Source organism: Epinephelus fuscoguttatus, linkage group LG4, assembly GCF_011397635.1.
Source record: "Epinephelus fuscoguttatus linkage group LG4, E.fuscoguttatus.final_Chr_v1".
In the NCBI taxonomy this organism is placed as follows: domain Eukaryota; kingdom Metazoa; phylum Chordata; class Actinopteri; order Perciformes; family Serranidae; genus Epinephelus; species Epinephelus fuscoguttatus.
This window is the reverse complement of record NC_064755.1, coordinates 46,717,907-46,737,467: the sequence shown is the minus strand read 5'-3', so window position 1 is coordinate 46,737,467 and position 19,561 is coordinate 46,717,907. Positions and strand designations below refer to the sequence as shown.

At 43.6% G+C, this 19,561-nt stretch overlaps 1 protein-coding gene and 1 long non-coding RNA gene across 2 annotated transcripts; one reads left to right on the top strand and one right to left on the bottom strand.

The window, feature by feature from the left end:
• Window positions 1–276: 276 nt before the first annotated feature.
• On the bottom strand, window positions 277–13,256 carry LOC125887788 (rhombotin-1-like). The gene is made up of 5 exons (XM_049574854.1): window positions 12,974–13,256; window positions 11,556–11,769; window positions 6,802–6,927; window positions 6,373–6,481; window positions 277–815 (listed from the first exon to the last, which is right to left on the bottom strand). Exons 1-4 carry the CDS (start codon window positions 12,993–12,995, stop codon window positions 6,376–6,378), a joined length of 468 nt encoding a protein of 155 aa, XP_049430811.1. The 5' UTR covers window positions 12,996–13,256; the 3' UTR covers window positions 277–815; window positions 6,373–6,375.
• On the top strand, window positions 6,927–19,116 carry LOC125887791 (uncharacterized). Its single transcript, XR_007449204.1, has 4 exons — window positions 6,927–9,167; window positions 16,642–16,767; window positions 16,862–17,035; window positions 17,144–19,116. It is a non-coding gene; the product is annotated as an uncharacterized LOC125887791 (long non-coding RNA).
• The last annotated feature ends 445 nt before the right edge of the window (window positions 19,117–19,561 follow it).

Below are 19,561 nucleotides of genomic sequence, written 5' to 3'. Positions count from 1 at the left end.
AGTATATGAACATAATCTTTTAATCTTTTTAAATATCAACCTCTGGTTAGGCCCAACCCACTTTAGATTTAAACCCCGCCCACTTGGAGTACAGATACAGATCATTTAGTTGGTTGAACAGACACAGATACAGATAATGGTGTGCTCACTCATCCCAATGAAAAACCATATCAGACAAACTCTTATTTTGTATATGTCCAATAATCTGTCCTGAGGGGAGGGTTAGGTCACTTCCTCCCTCTGATGTCACTCACGACAAATAATGAGTTCACAAACTGAAATTAAAATTCACTTTAATTAGTCAAGAAGAAAAAAACAGTTTGAGATCAGAGTGAAAACTGAAGTGTGTCGGGTTCAAAGCTCCGTTCAGTCCAGTCCTCAGAGAGACGAAGGACCTGGAGCTGTATTTACACCTGTGAACATGTCGGAGTTTGTTTTGGAGGGCGGAGTCGACCACAGAGGAGGACGGCGTTCAGAGCGACCTGACAGTCAGAGACAGGCTCAGTATTTCTCTCTGTGACGGACGACTTGTTCCCTCCATCCAGCTGGTGTGTAATTTCCACTCTGGTGAACAGATTATTATGTGTTCGATGTTAAAATAAAAAAGAAGACGAAGGGCCGAAGCATCTTCATCCACATCAAACATCCTCCTCATCCTCACGTCCTGGTCGACCTCTGGCCCGTCTGAAATGTTTCCACGCAGCTCGATAACAAAGAGTTCAGTCAGAGGAAACACGTCTGAAACAGGAAACTGATGAAGACTCTGCTGCTGTGAGCTTCATCGTCCAGCTGGCTCTCAGTCGTTCTGCGCTGATCTGCAGAGAAGAAGAAGAAGAAGAAGAAGAAGAAGAAGAAGAAGAAGAAGAAGAAGAAGAAGAAGAAGAAGAAGAAGCAGAAGAAGAAGAAGAAGAAGAAGAAGCAGAAGAAGAAGAAGAAGAAGAAGAAGAAGAAGCAGAAGAAGAAGAAGAAGAAGTGTGTTCAATAAAAACATGTGATCAGATTCATGTCCTCTAATAACAGTTAATAAACTGTGGTTTAACTTCTGATCCCAGACTCTGTTTAATATGAAAACACATTTTTACTTTTGGAAAAACACAATAAATCAATCAATAATTGTTATTATATTTCAGAGGAAATACGATGCTCAGAATACGACAAGGTCTCGTTATAAAACCGAAGCACAGCGTGACGGTGTGTGAGAGGAAACAGCATTTTAGAAGTGTGTGGAAAGTTTTTATTACGTATATATATCTCAGACGTTCTCACTGATCTCAGCTGAACTACAGAAACTGTTTCCTGTTTGTTCTTCTTGTTTCCTGTTTGTTTCACTCTGAATGTTTATGTCATTCAGATTTTAATGAGACCTTCTGATTATATCAGGTTGAATCATCTTGAATTAAAGTGGACGCAGTCGAGCGAAGGTCCTGACCGGCCCCAGGGAACCTTCAATGACTGGAAACACTGTGTGCATCACTGATGAGGTGGTCTCAGACTCAGCACTGTTCATGTCAACATTACATAAAGATCTGGAATCACATTATGTTTCTGCTGCAGTGGGAATAAAACACTCTGACTTGTTTTTGTTCCTCTAAACCAATCACAATCATCCTGGGTCATTGGATGTTAGCGCTGCTGCTGTGTTTCACACCGGCAGGGCACCGGCACGTTTCTGGTTCCGGCTCTGGCTCCGTTCTGGAGTCTCAGAACCTGGGTGCTGTCTGGCGAACCAGCCCGTGTCCACACCAGTTTAAGCAGAACCAAAGTGGAAGGACGTTACTCTGCGTCACTCAGGCGGAAATAAACACAGCAGCCGGCAAAATGACAGATCGCATGGAGATTATCTGCAAGCTTTCGCTTTGTTACTCCAGTTATTTGTTTTCATCCAACAATCCAGCATGCACCAACTGTTGATGATGAGAAGACGTAGAAGACGATCACGTATAAGGCAAATGGTATGTAAAAAGTATATGCTCGTGTTTTTATAGATATCTATGGTCTTCACAGCCTTGAATGTCACACGCCCACTTATGATGTCACTATTTTTTGGTTCCGCTGGGAACCAACTTTTCAGGTTTGCGCCGGCCGGTTCAAAATTGGATTCAGGAACCAGAACCGTGCCAGTGCCCTGCCGGTGTGAAAGCCCTATGGGAGGAGAGCTGCTCTGTTTTCTGATCCAGCGGGGAGTTTGGTCGGTCTGAGATCAGAACCCGAGTGCAAAAAGGATCATATTCAGTTATTGTTTCCAAAGATACGACACATCAACTCTGACTATCAGAAAACAGATCAGCATCAGGAGAGTCCTGTGAGATGGACTCTGAGCTTTCCTGAGGTGCGTTCACAAGTTGTTTCATAGGTTGTAGATCTTTGCAACAATTCAGTCAAACAACCAAACATCATGTCTTATTGCTCGCTCCAAGTCTGAGTCACAACTCAACTTTTTCAGCCTGCAGGTTGTTCTGTCGGCAGCCCTGTTTTTACAGGGTCCTCACCATGTTGTCAGGTTCAGTTCTTCCCTCACTGAGGTGAGGGTCACAGCTACAGGTGGCCTCTGGGAAACGCTTTTGGTCTGGCTTCTGATCGGTCTTCTTCTTCTTCTTCTTCTTCTTCTTCTTCTTCTTCTTCTTCTTCCTCCTCCTTCTCCTTTGCATGGCCTTAAGGTTTGAGTTATATCACCATGCTCCTGACAGTGCTTCGACTGTGTTGTGCATTTTCATTTGGACCAAGAGTTTTTCAGTACTAAGGAGGAAAATCCTGTTTTTAAAAACACCCTGTCTGTGTGGACTGGTTCTAAATATACTCGTGTTGTTTCTAACAGCACATGAACAAGAAATTAAGAGTGTCACCAGAGGAAGTCAAAGAACATTATTAACTATAATAGAAAGAGAACTCATCTCAGCTGCAACAAACCAAAGAAATGTCTTTCAGTTCAGTCCCAGTTCAGACCTGGGGTCATGAAGGTCGTGTAAAACAAGTTACTGTCTAAATCAAGCAGGACGAGAACCAAGAAAAATACACATGTAAAAAGCAGCGGTCACATTTATAAGTCTTTGCCTAAAGTTTAAATAAATCTATAAACAGTCCAACATCCACAGAGTTATTTGGGTCCTGAGAGCAGAGTTTAGAGTTCGAGCATCTGGGAGCCAGAAAAGCTTCAGTGGAGCCACATTTCTGAAGTCGACTCCCATTTTAACACAATCCAAACTAAATACTCAGTAGACGACACTTAAAGACGCTTCAGCTCTGAGCTCTGGACTCAGTGAACAACATGTTGGTCCGGTCCTCTGGATGTTTCTGTAGAAGAAGAAAAATGATCTCTGAGAGTCTAAAGTTGTTTCAACATGAACTCTGCAGGACCTAAAAACCGAGCGGAGGAAAAAACCCTGTGCACTTCCAGCGCCGCACGGTGTGGTGTGTTTTATGAACTGTAGTTGTACAGTTAGTATCATAATGATGGGTTGGGCTGCCGGTGGCTTCAGGCTCTGTTTCTGAACCCTGAAACCTTCATGACTGTGGAGATTGTGGTGTCCGCTGCACTTGCTTTGAAACGTCTCTCATCTGCCCTCACAGCCGACCACGGCAACGCCCGTCAAAGGACGAGCTGCTACTGCCACAGGATTTATTTCTCTGCTGTTTAAAGATTTAAATAAACGGCCTGTTTAAAGGACGTTTGAGAATGAAGCAAACTCAGAGGCCTCCAGAGAAAATGTGATTTACATAGAAGAAAGTGTGCTGCATTTGAAGGCAGCAGAGAGGACTCAGACATATATACTGATACTCAGACTCATGTTGTTGTCCCGCTGTTATCCCTGACGCAGCTGGTCGCCGTTAAACAGTATAGTGACCAGCTGCTTTCTGTGTTTCGTCACTGTCTGATGCCACACGTCACCACTCACAGGTGGTTGGCGACTTCTGAAGGCGACTTCAGAGTGAGACCAGGTTGACCAGGAGGTGTTGGAGATGTTTTGTCTTTACTTTTGCAGAGCTGTCATGTCGTCCATCTTTATAAACAGTCTATGCTTCAGTCCAGGTGGACGTTTGTGCCAAAGTTGAGGAAATTCCCTCGAGGCATTCCTGAGATATTGTGTTTATGAGAATGGGACAGATAATAATAATAATTATTAGATGGAGGGATGGACGAACAACCTGAACATAAAGCCTTCAGCCACAGCTGTCGCCGGCACAGAGGCGTAAAAACAGCTGCCTGCTGCATCTGGATATGAAGTCGATGTGAGTCATTATCCAGACTGTTCTCACAAACTTTACATATGTTTTCCTATAAAAAGTAAGGGCCCGTCTCCAAACCCCCCCCCCCCTTAGCCCGACCCTACATTTGTGGGGTAGGGGGCATAACGAGGGGTAGTGGGTATAAAACTAGCCCTTGCGAGCGAGGGATTTCAGATGCTGACTTGCCGGCAAGGGGGAGACGTTGCCATGGCTACCACTGAGCAACAGATGGGGAAAAATGTTCATACATGTACGTATAATTTTGCAAATAAACATTTGTAAAAACGTTTTCATATAACTGTGTATTTGTGTAGAGAACATTAAAACAATTTTTTATTGCTATTCACAATGTTTAGATTGGAGCTGACAGAAAGCTAGCCAGCTAGCTAACATTACCGAAGTCAGGTTGCATGTTAGCTAGCTAGCTAGCTAGCTTGCACTATCTGACATCTGTCATCTGTCCTGTTCTGGAAAATTGTCAGATTTTTCACATTACGATAACACGCCAGCTAGTATAACTATGCTGCCTCGTAATATTAGCTGGTTAGCTAGCTAGCTAGCAGAAGTCCCCTGTCATATGTTGTTCATCAAACGAAGCATGATGAATACAACAAACGCGATTGGTAGGATGAACTCAACTGGAGTCTCCATTGTAGATGCCGGTTGGAAATGTAGATGGCTCGCAGCTTCCTGTTTAAAATAGTTGCGTATGCGTAAACGTAACCGACACGGTGACGTAGTGAGTGGTGTCCCAATTCCTATGGATAGATTTAAACCCCTACCCCTCGTTGCTTCATTTCGAGGGCTAAGGGGTTGTGGACAATGGGAGGTATTGGGATTGGGCCTTAACCACCCAGAATCATGTATATCCTACATATTTTGAAAGGCTGCGATCATGTGACCAATGCGCTGACGACAGTAAACAGTGAGCAGTCCTGAGTGCTTGTAAGGAGGCAAGTTGGGGTGGTGGATGGAGTCATGTGATCAGATCTGTGTGAATTCTGAGTCATTTTAAGGAACGTCCTCACCATGTTTCTCTTCCTGAACCTGACCTCTGTAACTTTACGTTACATGGGGCGCAGATTCGTAGGATATACGAACGGTTCTATGAGAATACGTTGCGTAATCATGTATGGTTTTTCCCTGTCACACAGTCACTTGATTAAGTGCTGATGTTTTAAAATAATCAGTGGAGATTCAGGCTGCTGTCAGCCCTAGAGTGGTCTCCTCTGGTCTGAATCAGGGACTCATGTTGTTCCAAAGTTGTATAATTGCCTAGAGTTGGTTGGTGTTCTCACGGCAGCATTTACAAGAGGACCAGATCAAATGCCTTGTGTGAGAAAGCTGCTCTTGATTGGTCAGAATTTCCATGTGGGAAAAATCCAGGAAGTAAAGCAAACGTTGAAGAAGAGTACACTTGCAAGATAAATGTGACACTTTCTAATGTCACAATGGAGGGACAACTACGCAGGTTGATTTTAGCGCTGCTCATCGTGGACTATATTGCTGTCATTGTTCATTTTAGTCAAAGCATACAGTTTGAAAACGAGGCAAACGCGGCTCCAACCTCCACCTCCTCAAAAAGGTCTTGGTCCGGTTGTTTTGGTGTGTTCACACCTGCACAAAGGAACCACACTGAGGAAACCAACCTGAGTTTGACTGAGCTGAACCAAACAGGGCAGGTGTGAACGCACCCTAAAGCATAAAAGTCATATTAGTATTAAGTACAGATTGAAACCATGTTTTAAATCGTGCTCCTTCATTAGTTGAAACCGTAGACATTAAAAGGTGAACCTTGTTATCCGTTTCACTGAGAGGATGTTCGAGGACCTTTAATGAATCAGACTCGTCTGTGTGCTTTAAATATCCACATGATACACAACACGGATGAAATCATCTGACGTCAGTTCATCTTCATCCAAACTGAACGTATGTGTCCACACTAAGTGTCACATAAAACAGACTCTGTCCACAGACAGTCTGCTCCAACATATCTGATGATGATGATGTCATCAGCAGCCTCATGTCTACATATGGTCATATTTGGGATGAGCTCTGTGAGTTCACTCGTATGTCTTCCAGATATCTGTGTGCATGTTTTAGTTCAGGCTGTCAGAGGGCTGTAACTCATGGCCATCAGAACATTACCTCTTATTGAGGCGGCCTCTCCGCGCTGCCGTTAAGATGGCCTCCTTCGTAGTCCAGCTGGCACAGGATCATGTTGTTCTTGAGGAAAAACTTGTCTCCCACACAAAATCTGCAGAGAGGAATAAAAATATGGAACTGGGTCTGTGTTCTGGAGCTGAAGTGAATCATGACGTCCCCGAGGAGCATTTCAGGCATATTTTCAGCACTGCTATGATAATCAGAAAATTAATCTTGCATGATTGCTGACTGATTAACTACCCGAGCCGTACACAAAGTTTGAACCCCCTGGAGGATTGAAACAGCGCAGTAATTTTCATCACATTCTGATTACAATGCTTCGCCCCATAATGACCAGTGAGCTCAGCAGAGCGCCTCCCAGATAAGTCAACTGAATTTGATCTCCCTGGCTAATTGCTCCCCTAATCTTACCTCTGGCGGCAGAGCTGACAGGCGAAGCAGTCTAAATGGTAGACGTTGTCTCTGGCTCTCATCACCATCTCAAAGGCAGGGATCAGCTTACTGCAGGCTGCACAGTTCCCCGTCACCCCAAAGAGCCTGCGGAGGGAAACAGGGCGACAGGCAGACCTGGAGTCTGGACGCACTTCACACACATTTCTGCCAAAAACTCCACAGGAAAAAAACCCACAGTGACGGGCCTGAAGATGTTTCAGCAGGGCTCTCTTTGTTTTAAAGTAGCTGCTCTGTATTTCCTGCTGCTGATACTGATGCCGCGTTACATCACAACGTATTGATCTAACGCGTAGTTAAGATCAGCCAAGTGTGAGGAAACATTCCCATCAGCTTCGTTATGAGTCTCAGTACGAGGAGGAGACATTATAAACAAACAAACTACAGCCAGAATTAAACTGCAGAGCTGCTGCTGATGGACTTAAATGTAAAATCCAACTTTAACAGTCGAGCTAACATTAGTGTCACCGACTGTTCTGTTTGTATGTCCCTCTTGAGTTGCCGTAGGGCAGAGACAGTTTGGGGACTTGTGCTTCTGTGAGAGTTTTGGTGTGAAGAAAACTGAACGGGCAGCGTTAACTGTTGGAGCTGTTACACCGTCTGCTGAACCCAGGACGCTCGGCTACAACAGTTACATTAACGAGACCCAGAGTCCACCGCCACGCTGACATGTTGGCATTCATCATGTTGTCATGCTATCATTTGCTCATTAGCACTGAGCAGTGTGCGGCTACTTTAGGGATGATCTGCTGATTTCAACCAGCTGTTCATCAGAGCAGTGTGGCATGTCTGTGAAAATGAACTGTGGTAAAGTTTCCTCCATCTGACCAGCGCTCACATCTCTCTGCTCCTCTGCCAGAACAAATCTGCAGCTCTCAAACTACAGATTGTGTTGACTCATCTCTGTTTGCCCGCCACCACGGACACAAAGAGTATAGGAGCAGATCCAGAAACAGACCCGCCCCTCTGTCTCACACTCAGAGCAAATAGTAAATTTTAAACACACAAATTATTGATTTTAGTACAAATTAAACTTTTGATAAGAGTCATAACTGAGAGCTTTTTCAGTCCTCTACATACAATTTGCTGCAATAAAAATGACTGAAGTCAAACTGAGAGGCTGAAAACTTTTTATCTTATTAAATAAAACAGATGATGATTTTTGAAGAAGTTTTGGGAAAAAATGTACAACCGAAAAATCTAATAAATCACAATATATCACAGTCAGTGTTATCGCAATACTCAGCATATTGCAACACTGCACTAATATTGTATCGTAGGGTGTCCGGTGATTCACAACCCTAACTCTCACAGAACAGTTCAATGATATCCTACGAAATTTGCGCCCCACTAATGACGTTACGTCCTTAACGTACAGTTGTGTAATTAACGTAAAGTTACTGTGGTTAAGTTTAAGAATAGAAACATGAGGACGGGACTTAAAATGACTCAGAGTTCACACAGATCCAAACACGTGACTCAGCCCACCAGCCCAACCTGCCTCCTCGCAAGCGCTCGGACTGCTTCCTGTTTACTGCTTTTGTTTCCTCACTGTAGCCAGTATCTCACTGTCACTATCCTCACTCAGATTTTAAGAAGCTACAAATTATATTCAGCCACAAAATAAGTCTGAAAATCTTTGGTCTGAACTTCACTTTGCAGTCAGCCATCCTGGAATAATGTGAGACCACGTCCACGTCGTAACAACGTTGTTCTGTGAGTCACAAACACTAGTTTGTTTGTTTTTATCAGCTGCTGCAGGAAACTTTAGATTCTTGTCTTGTTGTGAACCATGAAAGTTTCCAGAGTTATAAAAGCTTTCATAAACTGATTATAAGTTGGATCTGTGTTGCTTTATATCAGCTGCTGATAGAGAGCAGCTAGACGGAGATGGACTGATATGAAAATGTGAGTTTAAGAAGCAGATGGTGTTTGTTGCTTTACAGGACAGATTACAGGAACAACAAACCTGTGTGTGTGAGCTGTGTCCTCAGACTACCTGAGAACAAACGCTGTGTTGTGTGACTCAGTGCTGCTGACCAGCTGCAGATTGCTTCACCTCCCTGAGAGCCTGACACATGAAGATAAGTTACTGATTTCCATATTCCAGGAAAAAAAAGGAGGTCTGGGAGGAACCGCTGTGAAAAACAACATCCTCAGAGAAAGCGAAGGGAGGACAGTGTTGAGTGTTGAGTGTTTGTCTCCCACAGATATCAGACGACAAATGAAAACACGTCATCAAACAAGTGACCAGCACGGGAACAAAAGCGAGTCCTAATTAAGCGAATGTTCTGATCTAACGAGCTCGAGTCCTGAGCAGGCACCTGGTGGGTTTTTCCTTCTCCTTAACGAGGCTACGCAGCTCAATGCTAATTCTCTACTAATGGTCCAATTAAAAGAAATCACATGGTTTTAATCCTGCTCTTCAAAGGCTTTTGGTCTGCGCCCTCACAATGATGAGGAAAACAGGAGGCAATCGAGCCAATTTAACTGTCAGAAGGGGTTTTGGTCTCTTAAGTGCAGCGCGGCTAATGAGAGACTTAGCTCCAACCAAATCCAGCTGGATTGTACATGAGACTAACACATGAGTTCAGCAATGTGGCCGAGATATCAGCAGTTCTCCTGCTGACCTGACACCAGACGGCATTATTTCACTAAATGAAGCCAGATAAGTCTCAGAAGGGCCGTTTGAGCCGCGGCTGCAGCTCTGTGTAGAAAAGTGTCATCAAGATTCATGATTCAAGACTCTTTAAAGTCCATTTAAAACATATAACACTCGTAGTGTGGCGAGAGGTCGGGTTCAGACGATGTTTAAACATTTCTCTTCATCTGAAGGGTCTGTGGTGAGAGCTGTCAGTGTGTGAAGGGTTATAAACCTCCATCACAAGACTCTTCACTCTCCTCGACTCAAAGTTATAAGCTCAAAGAAATTATTTCTTATTTGCTTTCTTGCCAAAAGCTAAAAAACTGAGACCAATAAATATGTATTTGCAGCCAGGAGACAGTTAGCTTAGCTTAGCTTAGCTTAGCATTAAGGACTGGAAACAAAGGGGAAACCTCTAGCCTGGCTCTCTTCAGAGCTAACAAAATCCAGCGACCAGCACCTCTAACAGTGCGACACAGAGTCTGACTTTGTAGCGTGCGGTTGTGAACGAGCTTCACTCTGTGTGACGGAGTTCTGCTGAATGAAGCAGTTGGTTTTGGAGGTTTAAAAAGCATGTATGTTTTATTACCTGGTACTGAATTAATTAGCTGGATTGTTTTAACAACAACCAGTAAAAATATATCCGGAGACAGTTAGCTTAGCTTAGCTAAGCATAAAAGCCAAAGCTAACAAACCCACCCACCAGCATCTCTAATGCTCTCTTATCAAACTGTCATGTGTCTCATTTGTTCAAACGTGTAGTAAAAACCAGAGGTGGGGGACTGGAGTTACAAGACTTGACTCGAGTCCGACTTATCGCAAATTTGAGGACTTGAGACTTGCTTGACTAACACTGATGAAAGACTCAACTTGACTTTGACTTGGTATTCATGACTTGAGATTTGACTTTGACTTGAGACAGATGACCTGAAAGGACTTGACTTTTTTTATTTAATATTTGTATTTTTCGAGATGTTGAGAAGTTACGTTTTGTTTTTTAAATATGATGACGCACATATTGCAGCGAGGGAGGACCAGCCTGCTGATATTCGTGCCCACGCTACCACATCTGTCCTCAGAGTAATGGCGGTACGTACGGCAGCATCATGAGCTTCATTTGTTCATAACCTACGTAATCAGGAAGGCTGCGTCAAGCTTCTCATCAAACTCTCGACAAAAAAACAAACGGGCATATTTCCCAGAGTGCTAAACTATTCCTGAACATCTTGGTTCTGGTGATCCAACCTCAACAAAACGCCACGTGGTCGCTCCTCAGGGCAAAATCCAACCTGTTTCTGTGGTTCCTCTGTGCCGACCTCAGCCTCCGTCCTCTCATTTCTTTTCACTGTGAATAAGTCACGTTGGCATCAAAGCTTATTAATAAAAAGGTAAAGAGGCCAGAAAAAGCAGAGCGGAAGAACATTTTTGCTTTAATATGCAAATCCAGCAGCTAACGACACGACATGAATCCTACTCAGGTCCAGGTCAAAGCAGAACGTGTGTGTGTGTGTGTGTGTGTGTGTGTGTGTGTGTGTCCGTCCACTTTACTGACTTTAACACAGACTGCAGAGTCCCAGTAAGACGACTGGAAACAGACTCCAGTCCAAACATGGTGAGACATGTCAGGATTCGTTGTGAGCCTCTAAGAAACATGAAACACCTCCTGTTGACTGAAGCTTCATGAATCAGCCTGAAGGTTCATCAACACTTTGACGTGAGCTGACACACACACACACACACACACACACACACACACCTGATGGTTCACACTGTCAGTTATCTACATGTGCAGTGTTACCTGAAAGCTGATGCTTCACTGTTTGTGTTGAAATGATCCGTGATGTTTAAATCTGTCCTCATGTTTGTCACAGGTCACTCTCCTGTTTCTGCTGGACTGTCAGATTAATTTAATATTTCTGATAATCTAAATGTTCAGATTAATTCATCCTGAGTGGACCTACAGTCACAACAGTCTGCTTCAGATCAGTCCTTCAGTCTTTAACAGAATCTATCTGCAAACGTTCTTACTCTGTCTCTCAGTCCAGATACACCTGTAGGTGGGTATGGTTACCTGAGGTAGTCCCTGCGGCAGAGGATGAGGTTGGCGCGGGTGTAGAGGGTGGAGCCCACCCGGCCCAGGCGGCAGTCACAGCAGGCGCACTTCAGACAGTCCTCGTGCCAGAACCTGTCCAGCGCCTGCAGCATGAAACGGTCCCGGATCTTCCCGTTACAGCCGGCACAGCCCCGCGACTTCTCCCTGGACTGGAGGGACACCAGAGACACACCTGGCAGGAAGCAGTCCAACAGGTGGACAGAGAGACGAGGACAGAGACACACAGGGTTAAATCAGAAAAGCTGAGGAACATGTCAACGTCAATCATGATTAACGGCCACGCTCATGGGAATATTAAAGGTCCAGTCGTCAGATTCAGGAGGATTACAGATTACAGATTACAACCATCTGAAACTTCTCCTGGATTCCTTCAGTGTTGATTGTTGAGGAGCTGAATCATCCACAGAGGTCTCTTCCTCTCAGAAACACACAGATCAGAGGTCTCATCTATAAAACAGTGGGTAAGATCCAAACTAAAAATGTACGTACAGACAAAAGCCAAAAATAGCGTGCGCCAATAAAATCTGAAAGCTTGTCACTGAGGGGCTGCTAACTTTGGTGGCCGACGCAGAAACATGAATGTCTCTATCTAGAGTCAGTGTTTGGTTTGTCCGCTCTGGGCTACTGAAGAAACACGGTGATCTCTGTAGACGAGGACCTGCTGCCTGTGTAGATATAAACAGCTCATTCTGAGGGAACAAGAACAAAACCATTAGAGCGGTGATGACCAGTCAGTGTGATCTGCAGGGACTTTTAGCTCTGTTTTTGGTCTCCACCAACTCCTGCATGCTCCACCAGCTAGCTGCTAACGTTACCGGTCTGTTTGCTGCTGAACTGCTGGTTGTTCATCTCCACCAACAAGTCAACGTTACATGTAGCAAAAACACAATTAGTCTTATTTTCATCTGAAGAAAAGACAACAATCAGATTATAATTAAATCCGACACACTGGAGCTTTAACATAATAATCGAAGGTGTCGGTAATCCAGAAACTTTCTAAATGAATGTTTTTAGTGACAGATTTAACAACTGTGAAGAAACATGTTACAGACACTGTGGTCAGTAAATTATAGTTTTATCTAATGAAAATAAACAGTCAGGTTGAATAATAATTATCAACAGATGTAATCAGGAGTATAAAACATGTGAGACGTCAATATCAGGTCCATTATGTCTGAAAATATGAGCCGAGTTTCAGTCTTCTTCATTCAGCTTAATAAAAGTATCACAGGCAAAGTTTGTCTTTAAAACTGGAGACAAGGTCTGTTTTCTGTCACAGTCCTGGAGGACAGTCCTGGAGGACAGACAGTCCTCAGACCTCTCTGTGTGTAACGTGAAGAGAAGAAGCATGAAGACAGACATGTCTCTGTACTCACTGTCCTCCTTGTCCAGCACCATCCTGTCGTCACAACAGTCCAACAACAGATCCAGGAGTGTGAGACAGGCTGAGGCTCAAACTTCACAGCAGCAGCAGCTCACACACACCGGCCATCAGAGCAGAGACAAACCAGCGTCTCCGGTCCCACCGGTCCGTCCTCTGATCTGTCCTCTGATCTGTCCTCAGTGTCTCCGATCTGTCCTCAGTGTGTCCACAGCCTGCTGCTGCTCTCAGATCAGCTCCTCTGTGCGGACTGAGCCTCCTCACACAGCTCCCTCCTCCTCCCTCCCTCTCCTCCTCCTCCCGCCTCCTCCTCCTCCTCCTCCTCCCTGCGTGCTAATTATATAAAGTCATTATGCTCAGATGTGATAGAATCAATTATTCAGCAGGGTCCGGGCCTCAGCTCTTTTACAATCAGCTTATTCAACACCAAGGACACCAATTATCTCCGCGGCGCCCTGTAGACACAGCACCGGCACCACCGGCACCACCGGCACCGGCCCGGGCGCGTCTCTTTCTCCTCTACGTGACACAGTTGTATCCAAAAAAAAAAAAAAAAAAAAAAAGCCAGGTCACAGGTGAAGAACCAGGAATAATAAATAATATGATGTCATAATATTAATAACATAAAATCTTCTGCGTCTGTTGAATCTGTAAAACGCACAGTTTTTACCTCTGAATAAAAAGTAACGTAAATTAAAAAATACTTCTGTAAAGTATATGTACTTCAGATCTGCAATAAAGTACAGTACAGAGTAAATATGAGATATTTAGATACTTAGTTACATTACACCTGTTACATGTAAAATTTAAAAGTACAAAAGTATCAACATCAATTTATAATAAAGTACCAAAAGTAATTTATTACTTGAATGCCTCATTTTAAAATAATATCCATGATGTCACTGAACTATAAAAAGTGATTGGCATTTATGTGAACATCTCTTGAAAGTCACAGCCGATGAAGGCGGGGCTAATTTCTCTTCCTTTATCTGTAACATTACATCATAATGTATTAGTTGATTTTAAGGCTGGGTGATATGGCTTTAAAAAAATTCGCAATATATTTTAGGCAGTACTCGATAAATATCTTGATATTTTAAAATCCCCTGTAAACTACACCACTAAAATACAAGATTATTAAATGAACTACAGTTACACTAAAGTTAAATAAAGTGGTAACTGTCATATGATTAAGTTTAATAAAGTACTATTACAATGAGGTATTGTTATAATTAAATAAATCAAAATGGAACCGTCTGTGCTTTTATTTTGAAGCACCTGGCTCGTCTTGGACAGGAAGTGTTGATGTTTTTACTGTGAAGTTTCCTGTCAACAGTTAGCTGTTGGCAGTTAGCACAAAGTTAAACTGTTCCTGCACCACCTTTAAATGTGAGGATTTATTCACTGTGAGCTGGTTACGAACTAACAGCTCTCCAGTTTATGTATTAATAGTATTTGCAGATTGTACTGGTGCTCCATGGTCACAAAATACAACTGTGAGTCGTGCTCTGGAGCCCCACAGGTACAAAGACACCTCACCTGCTCACACTATCGATAAACTCATTAAGTAAAACTGTTACAGCAGCGCCACTAACTGTGGTGATTTATTAACTGTGAGCAGGAAACAGACTAACAGCTCCACAGTTATATATTAATATATGTGCATGTCACACTGGTGCTCCATGGTCACAAAATAGTGATGGTCCGCAGCTGTGATATAAAAACACTTGGAACAGAGTATTTATACACTGTGATGCTGATACGTTTACTGAAGTAAAGGATTGAATACTTTGTCCACTTCTGCCTATCACCTGTGGTTTAACTATAAAACTACAAGTCCTGACTGTGACAGAAAACTGCAGAGGAAACAGAACGACCACAGGACGTCTGTAGTGATATAAGAATATTTTAGGGATAGCATGAATAAGAGCTGCTGTGAGTTTGTCCTGAGGAGTCACACGAGTGTAGAGAGGTGATGATTCAGAGTGAACCCGATCACACGGACATGTCTTCAGTCCCAGCTGATTGATTATTGGAACATTACAGTGATTTTCATCGGTGGCATCCATAAACAGAGCGCTGCAGCCAAACACATGATGAGGCTGTGAATCATGCTCATTACACGCTGTGGCATAAACAACTGTTCTAACATGGCCCCAGGATCAGGTCACACTAATTAACCAGCACCATCGACCCACAATTCCCTCATTATCCGCCCTCTCATCTCATCGCATAGAGGCCGTCAAGACAGCTAACGATCAACTGACTAATTAATCAACTGATGAGGTGCGAGTGAAGCTGCGGGTTCCCTCTTCATTTGGGAGACACATGGGAGCTAATTAGTTCAATTATTAATGCATCTAATTAAATAGTTTCTCTGGGTGATGGCGGCTCAGGTCTCGTCTGTGCTGATAAATGGATTGGCGGAGCATCAGACCCCTCTTGTCCTTTCCTCTGACATGCTTAAACTCCAGAGCGACGCTGAGGCTAAACATTACAGGCTGCTCACAGAGTCCATTAAGCTAATGGTGCTAAGAGCAGTCTGTGGCTCACATTAAAGGTGAGCTGTGGTTTGCCTCTAATTAGCACTCTGTGAAAATAGGAGGCCTTTTTTTGGCCATCTGCTGCGGCTCGCCTCACCGCCGTGTCCTCTGTGTGAAAAAGGGCAGAGACAAATTTAGGCTATGTTTTGTGTGGAGGCTGTTTGTCACATATGAAGCCACATGTCATCCAGTACCAGCTCAAGTTAGACGAAGGAAACCGCTGCAGTCTGTGGGTTTAAAACCACAGCCTGTTCCTGCTCCTGCTGCGTGTCACACTGGAAACACTAAACCAGTGTTGTTTAGACTCTGAAGCCTTTTATATGCGTTAGATTCAGACTGAACTTCACTCATTCTCCAACACGTCATTACACTGTTTTTATCTTCCACATGCAGTGTGCAGGAGGCACACATATTTTAATCCTGGTTAAAGGGATGTAAAGAAAAGCTCATGGACGTGAGACTGAAGCAGAATTTATACTTCTGCGTCAAGTCAACGCTGTAGCCTGACGTGTAGAGATGTAACTCCACAGTGTCACAGTGACGCAGACTTCCTGTCTGTCTCTGTGAGCTGAAACCATTTCCCTCAGTGGAAACAAAGCTTTGATTTACTTTAATTTCACAGATAAGAAACAATAAATTGTGAAGACAATAAAGCCTCCACACACTGTGTGTGATTTATCCTGGCTGAAATATGAGCAGAGCAAATCTCTGCTAGCTGCTAGGCTAATTTATACAATGTAAAATGCCATAGGCTTGTGCTAATAACGTTAGCATGTTGTATTTGTGTGGAAAATGTGTCCAGATAAAGACAAGTGTTTGTCTGTGAATGCTGTGAGTTATAGTGAAGCTGATTTGTGTTTGAAACTGTCTCTATTAAGCCATGTTTAATGTGTGTTTAATGTGTGTTTACTGTGCATTTCAGGTGTGTTTAATGTGTGTTTCAGGTGTGTCTAATGTGTGTTTCAAGTGTGTTTAATGTGTGTTTCAGGTGTGTCTAATGTGTGTTTCAGGTGTGTCTAATGTGTGTTTCAGGTGTGTCTAATGTGTGTTTCAGGTGTGTCTAATGTGTGTTTCAGGTGTGTTTAATGTGTGTTTCAGGTGTGTCTAATGTGTGTTTCAGGTGTGTTTTAAATCATAGTGTTTTGGAGATGTAACCGCAGAGTGACACAGACACACCACCGCACAAGTATTAATGCTCACGCAGGCTCTGCATAGAGCTGACACACAGATATCAATCCACCTTAAGGTTTGTGAAGTTTGTAGTGATTTTTTTTTTTTTAATATACTGTTCCCCCTGAGAGGAAATTCAATTTTTCACTCTGTTTGTCAATTACACACAGGTCCGAACACACACATGCACATACTGGACCTATACATGCACTAAGTGGAGAGATGTCAGAGTGGGCTGCCCATGACAGGCGCTCCGAGCGGTTGGGGGGTTTGGTGCCTTGCTCAGGGGCACCTCTCCAGCTACCAGTCCACGCTCCATATTTTGGTCCGGACGGGGACTTGAGGTACGCTCATGTTAACTGTGCATCCAAGAATAAACTCTCTATAATTGTGACAATGGAAAGTAAGATATTTGGTGAGCTACAAAATAACCTTGACCCAACTCTTTACAGAAAGGAAGTGGAAGAAAGCAAAGAATCTCAGCAGAGAGCTGCCGTCCTCTCTTCAGCCAATTTGAGCTCCTGAGCTCTGGGAGGCGCTACAGAGTCTTAACTTAAGAAGTTCTTCATCCCAGCTGACATCAGGATCCTCGACACAGTGGGTGCTGAGTTTTAAAGCACAGACAGATGATCAGCTGATTTCATGTGTTCAGTGTTTATTCACATGCTTCAGTCACCAGGTGCTGCCAGTGTTGGAACTGTACATTTTATTCAGTGTACGAATCCTCACAAATGTCTGTTCTCCCTGACGTTGTAAAGCCTGTCGTATACGCACAGCACTGTTTTGTCTTTCCCTGGATCCCATCTTGAAAAGCATCTTTGGCGCTCTCTGACATTTTGGCGTGATGTTCCTCGGCTGCAGATTCAGAGTCAGAGTCACAGTCAGATTCAGACGGCTGCTCTCCAGCGGGGAAGTTTTTGATCTGTCAGATTTAAACTTGGTGATAAATCTTCAGACATGGGAGCAGAAACTTTTCGGGGAGTGGAGCACAGTGTTACTGCATCTGACTCTTCACAGCCTCTGTATGTGAATGAGACGGGTCTGCTGGGCGGCGTCTCCATGACGACGAACATTTGTGCTGATTCTGAATAAATCTGCTCGAACAGAGAATTCACACAGAAACTGTTTGAATTATGATGTCTGTTTGAGTCATGATGTCTGTTTGAGTCATGATGTCACTTCCTGGTCTGTAACTTAATGCAATCTCTCACTCAGCATTACTCTCATCTGTCTGTCTGAAAACATGAAGTCTGTTCCTGGAGTTTACTTCCTAGTTTATTCTGAGACAAATCAACAGAGTATAAACTGTAGAGGATCTCCTCCCCAGACTCTCTGTGCTCCTCTATTGAATGAGGTGAAGGAGTTCAGAGGCCTGAGGAATGAAATGATGTCAAACAGACTTTGAAGGAGTTTGAATTAAAGACAGTGAAATGGTTCTAAAATGGCTGAAAACCTTTCTGTCAAGTATTCAACGACCTCAGAATGAGACCGTGTTGTGCATCCTGTTTGGATCTGAGACAGTAGACGAAGCACCGAATCTACAGTCACATCTTCTACAGACTTTATACTTGTGGTTTATATTCAACACATTCCTGCACTGACTGTACAGAACTTTGTGTTTTCTGTTGTAACTGTTTCTATTTTACAGCTAGTTATGTTTTATATGAGGTCTCTGACCTTTCACACTGTGTTTCTGTTAATGCAACTTGTACATGCAAACCTCAGTGAGCTGTAAAAGCACCTGCTCGTCGTCACTCACCTGTTCCTCCTCTCCTCATCAGTTCCTCAGTATGTCAGCTGCTCCACTGTCAGTCACTCTCTGTCAGACTGTCTCTGAGCTGTGTCCCTCACAGTTGCAGTTTTTGATATTTGTTTTCTGACTTTAATCTAGACTTTGACCCTGCCTGTAGTTTTTCAGATTCAGCTTCAGTCCAACCATCCTGATACTGACACTGTGTCGCATGGGTGCAGATCTGATGACAAGTTTGGGGGGGACACAATCAGTCGCTTGAGATTGCCAGCATATGTCACGATTTCATAGAGGCTCATCACCATCACCAAGTCATTCAAAAAGCACTACAAAGAGAATCATATGCTTACCTTTACTGTTTATTTCTCTTAAACAGCCAGTAGCACATGGAGCCAGCCATCACCCTCCTTTTCACTGCTTCGCTGTTAGTTAATGCTACTTCTAGTTTCAGGGTCTCAGGCATGTTATGTCCACTCACGTTCTCATCTCTCGCCTCTCATGGATTCCCATTTCTCCTCATCATCTTCCCTTTCTCCCAGTATATAGGACTACTGTATACATTTGTTCAATTTCAATCATTTAAGCTATTTAGAATTCGGAGGGACAATTTGTGTTTTTCAGAATTTGGGGGCGACATGTCCCCCCCGTCCCCCCCATGATCTGCACCCATGTTGTGTTGACTGCCTGTCTTGTCTTCTTGTATTTGTGCTCAGTAAAGACTCCTCTCTTTGTGAACCTGCCGTCTGAGTCCTGCTCTTTGGATTTTTTGTCTTTGAACTGTGATGTTTGCAGAACACTCAGAATACCAGAATTAATGTTGGTGATTAAGAAGATAAAACTGTTTCAGATTCTGATTCAGGTTTTACTAACAGCACTAAGACTGTCTCCACTGGATTCATCAGTGTCCCAATGCAGAGAGCCTGGACCCTTCCACAGCTAAATGGAACTCAGCCATCAGTCATTTTATTATTTGCACCTGCTGTGACATGAAGCGATGCTCTGACTCAGGGAGGGCCTCTCTGTGACACCGAGCTCTTCATCATGTTCACTCAGTCTGCAGAGTTTCAGCAGCCGACGTCCTCCACAGCAGCGTGCAGTGCACAGACAGACAGCAGGACGC

Coding starts and splice junctions, on each gene's coding strand:
- LOC125887788 (XM_049574854.1), bottom strand. CDS start 12,995: ATGGTGCTGGACAAGGAGGACA. Junction 6,928..11,555: donor TGCCGCAGGGACTACCTCAG/GTAACCATACCC, acceptor TTCCCTCCGCAG/GCTCTTTGGGGTGACGGGGA. Junction 6,482..6,801: donor TGTCAGCTCTGCCGCCAGAG/GTAAGATTAGGG, acceptor TCCTCTCTGCAG/ATTTTGTGTGGGAGACAAGT.